The sequence below is a fragment of the Aulonocara sp. 'chitande type north' Nkhata Bay genome, linkage group LG1 (assembly GCF_057382095.1).
Source record: "Aulonocara sp. 'chitande type north' Nkhata Bay isolate Kocher_YH1m ecotype deep benthic linkage group LG1, A_spYH_male_GT1.1, whole genome shotgun sequence".
Classification (NCBI taxonomy): domain Eukaryota; kingdom Metazoa; phylum Chordata; class Actinopteri; order Cichliformes; family Cichlidae; genus Aulonocara; species Aulonocara sp. 'chitande type north' Nkhata Bay.
Genome location: NC_141344.1, coordinates 37,573,339 through 37,585,915, shown reverse-complemented (window position 1 = coordinate 37,585,915; position 12,577 = coordinate 37,573,339). Strand labels below are relative to the sequence as shown.

The following is a 12,577-nucleotide window of genomic DNA, read 5'->3' as shown; positions in this document are numbered from 1 at the left end:
GTTCAAAAACTGAGAGTGAATTTAGTGGAATGGAGCGATCAGTGTCCGAGGTTTGGAAGTCAGCAGAGATGAGTGGAGTGTTTTTATTGAACTAAAATTATCCATACAGAAACCATGGGGAGCACAAAGTCAAGTATGTACATGTCCTCTGTCATGATTGGGTTGCTTGCAGGTTTGATAGAATCTGAAGTAAATGAGCAGGAAGGGAGGCAACAACCACAGATATTTAAATCACCCGGAATGAGAAACCACATTTTAACATAACATCAGATTAAGGACTGAAAAACCAGACGTAAGCTGAGAGGACTGGTTTATCAGGATTGACACTGTTACGGCAAGTGAGATGAGCCGTGTGGAAAATAGAGGATCCAAATGCAGGCAGTCGTGAAGGTGTAAAGGTGGTTTATTAAACACAAAAAGGAAAAGGACAAACGGCGAACGGAGTAATGACTAACTAGACTGGGAACAAACTACAGAACACGAACCTGAACAGAAACACTTGGCGGTTGACAGCAGGGAAACACACAGATGACGCAGGGTGGAATACACAGATGACGCAGGGTGGAATACACAGATGACGCAGGGTGGAATACACAGATGACGCAGGGTGGAATACACAGACGGACCAGCAACAACGACGGAAGACATGACTTAAATACACAGAGAACCACAGGGGAATTACACACAGGTGGTGGACACAGCTGGGAATAATCAACAAGACGAGACAAAGGTAAAACCGAACACACTCACATGAGACCCAGACCTTCACAATAAAACAGGAAATGAGAACACCACACCAAGACGCAGACCTGACACTGAGAGACAGACAGGAAACGACATGAAACTAAACCCACATCGTAAACCCAGATAAACAGAAACATGGAACTCTAATAATAGAAATCATAATCATCACCATAACACAACAAGAGAACAAGAACATAATCCCTGATGCAAACTTAAATCAAAACACAATAAACTCAAAATACTGGGTCCAACGGACCCAGAACCATGACAGTACCCCCCCTCAAAGGGCTGGCTCCCGACAGCCCCAAACAAAAGGCACAAGCACCAAGCCAGGGCGGGCGGAGGGGGCCCAGGAAGGAGGGCCCGAAACACAAAAAACCAGGAGCACGAGAAACCAGAACCAAAACACGACTGTTCACTAGTCCACAACACAGTCAGGGGGCCGACCATGCACACAGCAACAGCGGCGACGGGCAAACAGTTCTGGGGGCCGACCGTGCACACGGCAACGGCGGCGACGGGCAAACAGTTCTGGGGGCCGACCACTTGGAAGGTAGTGGCGGCCACCGAGCAGGTCCGGAGGACGGCCGCGATGCCAGCGGCGGCGACGAACTCTTTCCGGAGGCCGTCCCCGAAGGCCATGATGCCATCTTAGAGGCCCGGAAAACGGCCGGCAGAGGCGAGGCAGAACGGGTTGAGCTGGCTCCGACGGCGGTGTGGCAACCGCAGGATCAGATGAGGCCGGACCAGGCGAGACTGAGGATGAAGACACGGAGGCCGGACCAGGCGTGGATGAAGACACGGAGGCCGGACCAGGCGTGGATGATGACGGCAGCGGGACGGCTGCGAAACCTGACGGCAGCGGGACGGCTGCGAAACCTGACGGCAGCGGGACGGCTGCGAAACCTGACGGCAGCGGGACGGCTGCGAAACCTGACGGCAGTGATGCTGCAGGAGGTGATGTGGAGATGTGCTGGCTGGGTCCTCCAGGACCGTCAGCAGGTGTGAGGATGTGCTGGCTGGGTCCTCCAGGACCGTCAGCTAACGAGGCGTGGTGCTGGGTGGGCTCCTCGGGCCCCCCAGCAGACGACACTTGAGGCTGGCTGGGTTCTCCTAAACCCCCAGCAGACGACACTTGAGGCTGGCTGGGCTCCTCAGGCCCTCCAGCCGACGAGGCAGGACGCTGGCTGGGTTCACCTGAACCCCCAGCTAACATGACTTGAGACTGGACGGGCTCCTCAGGCCCTCCAGTGAAAGCAGTCTCTGAAGCAGCAGGTACGGAGACCTCTGCCAGGGTGGACACTGGCTGGGACTGAGCAGCACCGTGGCTAGACTCAGGCAGCAACAGTGGGATACAGTCCTCAGAGGGCTGGAAGTGTTCCCCAATACACTCAGCAGAGGACTGAGGCGGACGGGTGAACTCACTTGAGCTCTCAGGGGGTGCTGAGAGCCGAGACTGTTCAGGTGAGTTCTCCGGTGAGGCTGCTGGTGCTGGTGTCTTGACCTCTAGGGGTCCAGAGTTGGCTGGTGACTGACACCCAGCCTCTGGGGAGGCCCTAGAGGGAGCAACTGTCTCTGAGATGGCCAGCTTAAATGAACCAGCAAAAGTTTGTGTGGAGTGTGTTCCCTGCTTGTAATGAGGCTGTGAGGATAAAGGCTGGGTAAATGAGTGGGCAGGCTGCTGAACTGGTGGTAACTGAGCTACAGGTAGCGAAGTAGTAACAGGTGGAGTGGCTGGCTGAACTGATAAGGCTGATGAATCTCTTGCCAACTGGGCTATTGACTGGGCTATGGACTGTAACATGGCGTCTACTGGGTCTAACTGTGACTGTGATGGAGGTGATGATTGAGTGGCTGACTGGGTTAGCGACTGCTGGGCAGCTAACCGAGCTACCGGCTGAGCAGCTGAGTCAACGAACACAGCCCCGGTATAAACAGTCATATGAACTGGTGAAACAGACAGAGCGTCTTTTCCACTCACCACAGCCGGCAGTTCTGAAGTCCTATTCTCCAGCTGTGGGGCGACGCGCCGATGGCGCGATCGTCGCTTCCTCCCGGGCAAAACCTCCGGCGGGCCGGGCAAAACCTCCGGCGTCCGGCTGGGTTGGGAAGCGATAGCGGCTGGTGGGTGTAGGTGAAGTTCGTGGAGAATGAAGTTTTGTACCAGAGGGTGCAGTGAGTCCAATAGCCAGGGATAATCCGTGATAAGTTGTTGCAGCCTGACTTCCAGAACGTAGAGAAACGCTTCTCCCTCATGCTTGAGCCACAGGTTGATTAGTTTTGACACAGAGTCCGTTATGAGCTTTCGAAGCTCTGTGGGTGGGGTGAATGCCGCTGGATCCATATCTGGCTGGTCCGTACTGTCACGGCAAGTGAGATGAGCCGTGTGGAAAATAAAGGAGGATCCAAATGCAGGCAGTCGTGAAGGTGTAAAGGTGGTTTATTAAACACAAAAAGGAAAAGGACAAACGGCGAACGGAGCAATGACTAACTAGACTGGGAACAAACTAACTACAGAACACGAACCTGAACATGAGCAGAAACACTTGGCGGTTGACAGCAGGGAAACACACAGATGACGCAGGGTGGAATACACAGACGGACCAGCAACAACAATGACGGAAGACATGACTTAAATACACAGAGAACCACAGGGGAATTACACACAGGTGGTGGACACAGCTGGGAATAATCAACAAGACGAGACAAAGGTAAAACCGAACACACTCACATGAGACGCAGACCATCACAATAAAACAGGAAATGAGAACACCACACCAAGACGCAGACCTGACACTGAGAGACAGACAGGAAACGACATATGAAACTAAACCCACATCGTAAACCCAGATAAACAGAAACATGGAACTCTAATAATAGAAATCATAATCATCACCATAACACAACAAGAGAACAAGAACATAATCCCTGATGCAAACTTAAATCAAAACACAATAAACTCAAAATACTGGGTCCAACGGACCCAGAACCGTGACAGACACGTTGTCTTTAAAAAATAAAAGACACTCAAATGTGGGAAAACAGCCAAGTGCAAGGTCATCCCCAGGGTCCCATCACTCATGGCTAGTAAAGAATTAAATACTCAGTGTGTGAGTGTGGGTGGAGGGTGAGGGGAGCACATTTATCAGGATTACTCCAAGAGTCTGTTTTAATAAAAATAAATGAATCAACGTTGTGAGCCATGAGAGAGTCTTGGCAAATGAAATATTTATTGACAAGAGATGTTATTGTGAATAAGCAGGACTGAGCTGACTCTGTGGCAGAGACAGAAGGATGACGTGGCTGTAATGTTTTCCTGTGTGGACTGTGCATTCGTTTTGATAGTGCACACTGATGTTCCCCTGATCCTCCTGAACTGAAGAACTAAGTCAGTGTGGTTAGGGGTTAGGGGTGTGGCCACTTTGATTGACAGGTTTCTGTATCAGTGACTGAACTGGCTCAGTATTTTTGGGCTCATTTGTGTATTTTAGGATTTAAAAAAATGATGAACATTTAAAAATGAAGAACAAATGATCTGCCAAATGTATGTGGTAAAAACCGTTTAGTTTCATTTGAGTTTTGAATTGTCTTCCATATAAATAAATCCAAAGCCCCCCAGACAACATAGACCGGGGCCCCTGGGATCCCTGGGACACACAAACCCCTCCACCATGATAAGGTAGTGCGAATCGCTACCTTAAGCACTTTCTTACGAGACAGCAATTTGAAACAGTAATCCACGCTTTTGTAACCGTTCGGCTGGATTACTGTAATTCTCTTTATTTTGGGGTGAGTCGATCTTCTGTTTTTCGACTGCAGTTAGTCCAGAATGCTGCTGCACGCCTTTTAACTGGCACTCATAGATACGAGCATATCACCCCAGTTTTATATTCACTTCATTGGCTGCCCGTGCATTTTAGGATCCATTTTAAGATGCTTTTATTTGTTTTTAAATGTTTGTCCAATGCTGCCCCTGTGTACCTCTCTGAGCTTCTTCATCCATACATACCTTCCCGGTCCCTCAGGTCGGCAGACCAGCTCCTCCTGAGTATGCCCAGGACTAATCGTAAGCTCAGAGGGGATCGGGCGTTTGCTGTGGCAGCACCAAAATTGTGGAATGAGTTGCCTTTACATGTTAGACAGGCACCTTCCTTATCTGTTTTTAAATCACGTCTTAAAACATATTTATTTACCTTGGCTTTTAGCACAGCAGGACTTGTTGATGTCTCTTAATACGTTTCTTATTAATTATATTACTTTTAATTTTAAGATATTTTATATGTAATTTAAACTGTTTCCTCTCTGTTTTATATTTGTAGCACTTTGGTCAACATAGTTGGATGTAAAGTGCGTTATAAATAAAGATGCTATGCTATGCTATGCTTATCATGGTGGCTGCCCTGGGAGGAGGCCCTGGGGCACACCCAGGACATGCTGCTACTGCGGAGTCGGGGCGGTCTGCTTGTCCCCACAACAGGGGAAAGGGTAACACCTCCTGGGTCTGGGTGCAGTTTCCCCCTCTAGGGGCAAGGTTACCTAGACCTGGGGCTTAGAGTACGCTTGGGGAGTGTGATCGTGTGTACAGTGTATATTTATGTCTGTCTCCACGTTGGGTGAGTGTTGAGTAAGTGCATATGAGAGCATGAGGGTGGGAATGGATGTTTGTATCTGTGTGTGCCTGTTTGTCTGTGTCTGTATGTCAGGTCGGGTATCAGACGCCACCTCTCTGGGGACATCTCAGGCCCTCCAAGGTATGGAGGCCTATCTCCCCCCACCACTTCCCCTGCCGGTGGCAGACGCCCTCAGACATCGGTGCGTTGGTGGGTCTTTGTGTCCGGGGATGGGCGTCCAGGTACACGCCGGCTCACTCCTTGGTGGCTGCTTGTCGGGGGCCTGGAGCCTGGGGCTCGCTCGGGCCCCTTAGGGGGTGGGGTGCCCTCAGCCTCTCGGCCTGGGGCTCGGTCACTCTGGCACAGCTGGCTGCCGGCAGAGCTCACGGGCACGTCACTGCAACCCCCCCTGGCTTCTGCTCCGCGGCTGAGTGAGCCCTCATCTGGAACTCTCCTCAGCTCTTTCTGGGACAGTGGCGCGGCTGCCCCTCTGTTGGTCTTCCTTGGTCTCTTGTGTTCTGGGGGCCTCTGGATGTCTGGAGTTTTGATCTCCTCCATACCTGCTTCATGCCCTGGAGGACGGGGCAGTGGCCCCCCCACACCCTCTAGCAGATCATTACATGTAGGAACCTTTTAAAAAACAAAAAACAAGCGCGTCCATGCTCACAGGTGTACACACGGGTGCTCACACACACTATTTTTTGCCCCCCCCCCTTTTTTTTCTTTTTGTTTTCTCCCCTTTGTCACCGTTCCTCTTCCCCGCTGTTTTTCTTTCCCTCCCTCTCTTTCGTTCCCCCAGTCATGTCTGTCCTGTCTATAACAACTGAAAATAAAAGAAAATAAATAATCAATAAAAACAAAGGTCAATCAAATGGACCAGTACGGCAAGATGATCCACTTGGTAAAGTAAATCCGGTATCTTTCTTGGCCTTCAGACAATAATTCTGATGGCAAAAGAACCAAACGGGACGTACGTAAGGACTTTGTGGCATTTCATCGGACGACATGAAATACCATCATGTGGTGGTCTCGCTGGGTCCTTACGTACGTCCACAAGATGACACTTTGTGTTCTTTTGTTCAGCAGTGGTTTTCTTCTTGAGCTCTCCCATGGATGACATTTTTCAGTCTCTTTCTTATTGTTGAATCATAAACTTTGACCTTAACTGGAGCCTCTCTTCCCTCCATCACCAACACCAATAGCACCCACTGCATCCGCAAAGCCACCAGCGGTGTGGAGTACCCCACACACCCCTCACACACACTCTTCACCCTACTGCCTTCTGGCAAGCATTGGAGCATTCGGGTCGAACGGTTTCTTCTCCCAAGCCGTCAGACTCCTGAACACTCGGTAACTGACACACACTCACACACACACAACTTCGTGCATCAAGTTACTTTTTGCACAGTGGTCAGTCTTTCGCACTAACCCACTGTCATTGTTGCACTTTTCTATTGCACCGTTGTGTCTGTTGGGCTCAGTAACCCTTTCCAAACTGATAGATGTCAGTGACTTTGTTTCTCAGGTGTTTCTTTAGATCGTGGCGTGAGGTGTTGCTTTTTGAGATCTTTTATCCTGCTTTACTTTGTCAGACAGTTTCTATTTAAGTGATTTATTGATTCAACAGCTCTGCCAGTAATCAGGCCTGAGTGTGTTTAGTGAAAGTAAACACAGCTTTCAAGGGAAACGTGGTTGATCACACTTAACAAGAGGGACAATTACTTTTCACAGAAGACTGGGTAGGTTTGGAACCTTTCTCCTTTAATCAATAAAATCACTAATATTAAAATTTGCTTGATGATCTGAAACATGTAAGTGTGACAAATATGGGAAATCTGAAAGGGGACCAACACATTTTCACACTACTGTATTGCAGGATGTCAGTGGGCCAGTTTGAGCTCCTGATGGCAGAACTGGGACCACAGCTGAGTAGGTGAATGAATAATTTCAGAGACCGACCCAGAGCAACACCTAGCTTTGTGTCTGAGGTAAAATAGTATTATTTTACTATTTCCATATCATTGAATATTCATTTGTTTCCAAATGCAGTAGTCTGACTGGTCAGATCTGTTTATTTGCATGCGAGCAATCAAAAAACTGAAGTTTGATCCAAGAAATAAATGCGACAAATTCATCCTGCAAAATGATGCATCCAGTGGCTAGAAACAGTTTTTCAACCCATCAAAAAAAAGCCTTCAAAATGTGACTTTTACAGATGGCTGAGATTAAAGCTTCAGAACTGGAAGCTTGCAAATAAGCTCTGCGTGTTGAATCTCGTCTACTAAACTTTCACCTTTGAACCATATTTAAACAAACTTTGATGGCATTTTAACATTTAGACATCTCTAAATGTTCAACATGAACAGTGGGATGGGTGGGATAAGGTTGTATCCCAGTCTTTGTAATAGATTGAAAAGCGTTCACTTCTCAAACAAGATTAGCCTAGAAACAACATCCACGGACGTCCAGCACTTGGAATTTAGTCAAATTGAATTACTTTACAATCAGATGCTTTCAAAGCCTCTAACCCAAGAACAGACATTTGACAACGTCAGAGCTAACTGAGTTTACATAACATTTGCTTAATGAGGCGACTGTGTGATTATGACAAAACCGGACGTAGATTGTTCAGTCAGGGTTATTCGTAACCGGCCCTGTTTCATGAGCAACAAAAAGAGGTGTTATCACCAAACCCAATAATTTTCACCAGTGAGACTCACACACTCCATCAATCAGGTTTGACCAAATAAAAAATCTTTGTGTGATCCTTTATCTTCTTCTTCTGATAAAGCAGAAGTGCTTTTGAAGCCCAAAGAATCGGTGCTGAATACTGTCCTGAACATCTATTGTTGTCGTCCGATGCTCTCTACTGTTTTGTTCCACCTTGAGCTCACATTGTTCTCTGTTCACAAACCTTTTTTCCTCAGTTTCTCTGATCAAAAAACCCCAAAATACCTACGTTATGGACTGATAGTGGTTTTCTAATTTTCATAACACTGCTTCAGTCACATCTGCATAGTAACAGAAGTATTTTACTGGAGAAGGATCTAAGTTTAATAAGAGCCCACCATAAATGAGAGTGTTTCCCACTGTGTTATAAATGTGGCGCTAATAACCGAGGCCGGTGTGACGGTAAATTTGGTCCCAGAGGCTGCCAGCAGTCCAGAGCTGAGCCTGCGCTCACCTTGGCAGCACGCCGTTCTCAACCATAATGTATCTTATTATTGAGGTTTCTCTCACAAAATCCATTACGGCCATGAAAAATAGCCTTAAATTGGAAATTCCATTAAATACTGCTGCTGGCGTGCTGGACAGTGAAACATGAAACCCAGAGGGCTGAATTATGAAGCCTGTCTCATAAAAAGATATTAAATGAAGGCTGCAGAAATCTGAGTAGTGCTTCACTATCATTAGCCTTTCATTGTATTGGTGCCATGTGTTTTTCATGCCCGGAAATATTGAACTCTATGGTTATTTGTGTGTGTGTGTGTGTGTGTGTGTGTGTGTGTGTGTGTGTGTGTGTGTGTGTGTGTGTGTGATTTCAGACAGAAATCCGATTTGATCAATCAAAATGCAAATTCATTCTCCATTCATTCCTTCTCGAGATCATTGTTCTTTTCAGAACGGAGTCTGAGTCTTTCTCAGACTGCAGCAGACGTGGGCACTCCTGTAAAGAGAGCACGGCTTGGTATATGTTTAATTTGTTTTTTCAAATCGTACTATCTTCAAAGGCTTACCTCACACATTTCATGAAGTGACCATTTCAGTAAAATATATTTTACTCCAAGTTTGGGTTCAGAAGACGGACATCTCTACTTTTCAGATTAGACGTCAGACTTTCTCTTTTGATAACGTTTTGGGGTCACCTGATTCAACCTCAACTACAAAGTCTGGGAGCGCGTCAGGTCTCGAGGGCTGTGTGACACAGCTACCTGTCAGTATCTATAACGGAACTAAAAATGAAGGTGGCGTATTAGCAAAATACATTTTTCAGAAAGGCTAATCTGAAAGTGCTGGTGGAGCCTGCCCCTGGAAGCATCGCCTGTGCTTTTGTTTGCTTGCTAATGCTAGAAGAGATGCTAACTTATCTCAAAGCATTAAAATCAGAGCCGATGCTAGCTGGCCTAGCACGCTAGTCTTGCTTCAGTCTCCCATCAGAAACCAGACGTTCAGTCATGAGAACGCAGTGATGGATGTAAACAAAGTTGTGTAAAAGTCAATATTGTGAACTCGTCATTTTCTCTAACATAAGCATCAACCACAGACCCCCACAGAAAATCCCCAGTTCACAAACAATAGTGGGAAAAATGCTGTTTTTTATTTTCCCACTTTTCAACTAATTAAAAAAAAGTTGCATTATTTACATGTGAGAGATGGATAACTGCTAGTCAGCTGCGACGAGTCCGTCAGGGTCAAATTTATCCTTACAGCTGAATTCCTCCTTGGCGTCATCGATTTGCTCCGTGCCCAATGAGCCGGTGTGCATCCCTGGGAACTGTTTTTCAAAGGAACAAGACATCGGGCTGCCTTATTAAATTCGATGGAGATTGAGAAATAATTATTCTGGTCATTACTTTTTGTTGCTTAATGTGTATGTGAAGTTGGCCATAAGGCGATGTGGTGCAGGGGCAGCTGGTGATCTGCTTTGCCCTCGAAATTATTAAATTTTCAGATGTGCTGCGAATAAGAACCTCCTGCTTGCAGAGTCTATAGAGGTGGTTGAGAGCTGTTACTTATATTTCCCAGAGTATTTAAAAGTAGAATGGGAGGCAGAGCCTTCAGTTTTCAGGCCCCTCTTCTGTGGAACCAGCTTCCAGTTTGGATTCAGGAGACAGACACTATCTCTACTTTCAAGATTAGGCTTCAAACTTTCCTTTTTGCTAAAGCATATAGTTAGGGCTGGACCAGGTGACCCTGAATCCTCCCTTAGTTATGCTGCAATAGACGTAGGCTGCCGGGGATTCCCATGATGCATTGAGTGTTTCTTCTTCTCTCACTATGTATTAACAGACCTCTCTGCATTGAATCATATCTGTTATTAACCTCTGTCTCTCTTCCACAGCATGTCTTTATCCTGTCTTCCTTCTCTCACCCCAACCAATCACAACAGATGGCCCCGCCCCTCCCTGAGCCTGGTTCTGCTGGAGGTTTCTTCCTGTTAAAAGGGAGTTTTTCCTTCCCACCGTCGCCAAAGTGCTTGCTCATAGGGGGTCATATGATTGTTGGGTTTTTCTCTGTATCTATGAAGCGCCTTGAGGCGACTTTTGTTGTGATTTGGCGCTATATAAATAAAATTGAATTGAATTGAATTATATTTTAGGCTTTTTTCGTTACTACATTACATTACTATTACTACATAATAATGCCAACTTTCATGATATTAGATACCACACGCTCATTCCAGGCAGTGTGAATAAGCCTCTTGTCCATCTAGCTAGAAGAAATCTACTTAATTAAAGCCCAAATTGAAATCAGTGTGATGACTTGCCAGTTTTATATGGCAGGAAGTGTTCAGTGTAGCCTTTGATAAACTGGACTCAGCCTGTTCCTGCCACCTGTGGAGAAATGACCAAATCAGGCTGAGTCGCTAAAGATACACGATGCAGGACTTTCTTAAGACAATATAACGTAAAAGTAAACACCCTCAGTCTGCACAGATCCTGGTGTCTGTCTGTATTATCTAAATTTTCTTCCTACTGTGTTTGGGTGTTTCTTGGCTGCTCACTTTCAATCACCCAATGCAAATGGGGTCTCACTTAGATGAAAAGGAAGCAGGTAACTACAAGGTTACAGGAAGTCATGGGAATTGCAGGCATAGAACTAAAGAAAATGTGAATATAGAATCTGAAAAAGAGGAAATCTGGGACTAGCAGTAAAGAGGCGGAGAAGATGCCCCCTGACCTGTGCCCTTCCTGTAAGACAGTTTTTTCCCCAGTTTTATAATTTTTTATTTTAATTTTAAATTTAGCTAATTGCATAAATTCCCAATTCAATGCATGTATTGTCAAACCATTTTTTAAAATTCTGCTACTCTGCACACTTCCCGGGCCCGGCCTAGAACTTTCCAACACTAGCTTATACAAAGCAACCTAGTCTAATTTTACATTTTCAGCTGAACTTTATTCAGCCGTTTGTCTGACAACAGAATTAAGTGAGCATTAGTTTATGCAAATTATTCAGATGTCACAAATGTCCTCAGCCCATCAGTCTGGAGTCAAACGTATCACCTTAGTATAGAACTTCAGAGTTTTCATGATCTTTGATGCTTACAGGTGTAGTCAGAAATCATCTGGATTATCATCAGCTCACAACAGTACATCATGCCAGATGAAAGCATACACACATCCAGTGCATGCACAAGTGAACCAGGTGTCGTGTGAGTGATCCAAGAGGAAGAGCTTTCTCTCTGAGCGGGCGGTTCAGCAGCACATCTCAAATGCACGTGGGCACCTGTTCAGGCCGATCTTCATTCATTATGAGTACGACCCCGGGAGATTTCTGACTAAATAAAGCAAAAACTTTCCTCAATTTAAAGAGAAAGGCTCTCCTGATAATCGAGGATGATGAGAAGTTTCCATCTGTATAATTTAACTTCATCAAACCTTCAACATTTTCGACATTGATGCACTGAACACATTTACAGTACTTTTTAATTGCATATTTGTGCTTTCACCTCAGCTCTCTATGCTAAATGCTAATGTGCTGCTGTGCTTACAATCACCACTCTGAACACAGTCAGAGCCATAAGAGGACATGCAGCACACCTCACAGGGGTGGTCACCCCCAGGGCCACCCTAGTTTTGCATATGACAATGTTGTTTATTAAAATAAGCTAGCATTAACACTTTGAACCTAGCAACAATTAACATTGAAACTAAATTCTAAAACTGAATATATCACATAGTGTTATCCCCCCCCCCACCGCCCTCCACCACTAACAAATGGTCCAGCCCATGGTGCGGACCACTTTTATTTCTTGTTGTCCATAGCAACCAATGCTTATGATTGTGCCAGAGCACATTTTGAATCAACACCATGAGCATTTTTAGATTTCAATGCAGGTAGTTGATTGTGAGTCTGGAAATGGAATGAAGGTGAGTGTTACTAACACGCCGCACCTCCAAATCATGTGACCGAGTTAAGATTTCATAGCAGCAAGCTGCAGCCACGCTGAGTCTCTATTTCAACATTGAAAGTTCGGACTGCAAATTATCAACCCCAGT

General features: G+C 46.0%; 1 protein-coding gene across 1 annotated transcript; it reads right to left on the bottom strand.

The window, feature by feature from the left end:
• Nucleotides 1–867: 867 nt before the first annotated feature.
• On the bottom strand, nt 868–2,686 carry LOC147339502 (uncharacterized). Its single transcript, XM_086299678.1, has 2 exons — nt 1,678–2,686; nt 868–1,623 (listed from the first exon to the last, which is right to left on the bottom strand). Exons 1-2 carry the CDS (start codon nt 2,684–2,686, stop codon nt 1,163–1,165), a joined length of 1,470 nt encoding a protein of 489 aa, XP_086155804.1. The 3' UTR covers nt 868–1,162.
• Between the last annotated feature and the right edge of the window lie 9,891 nt (nt 2,687–12,577).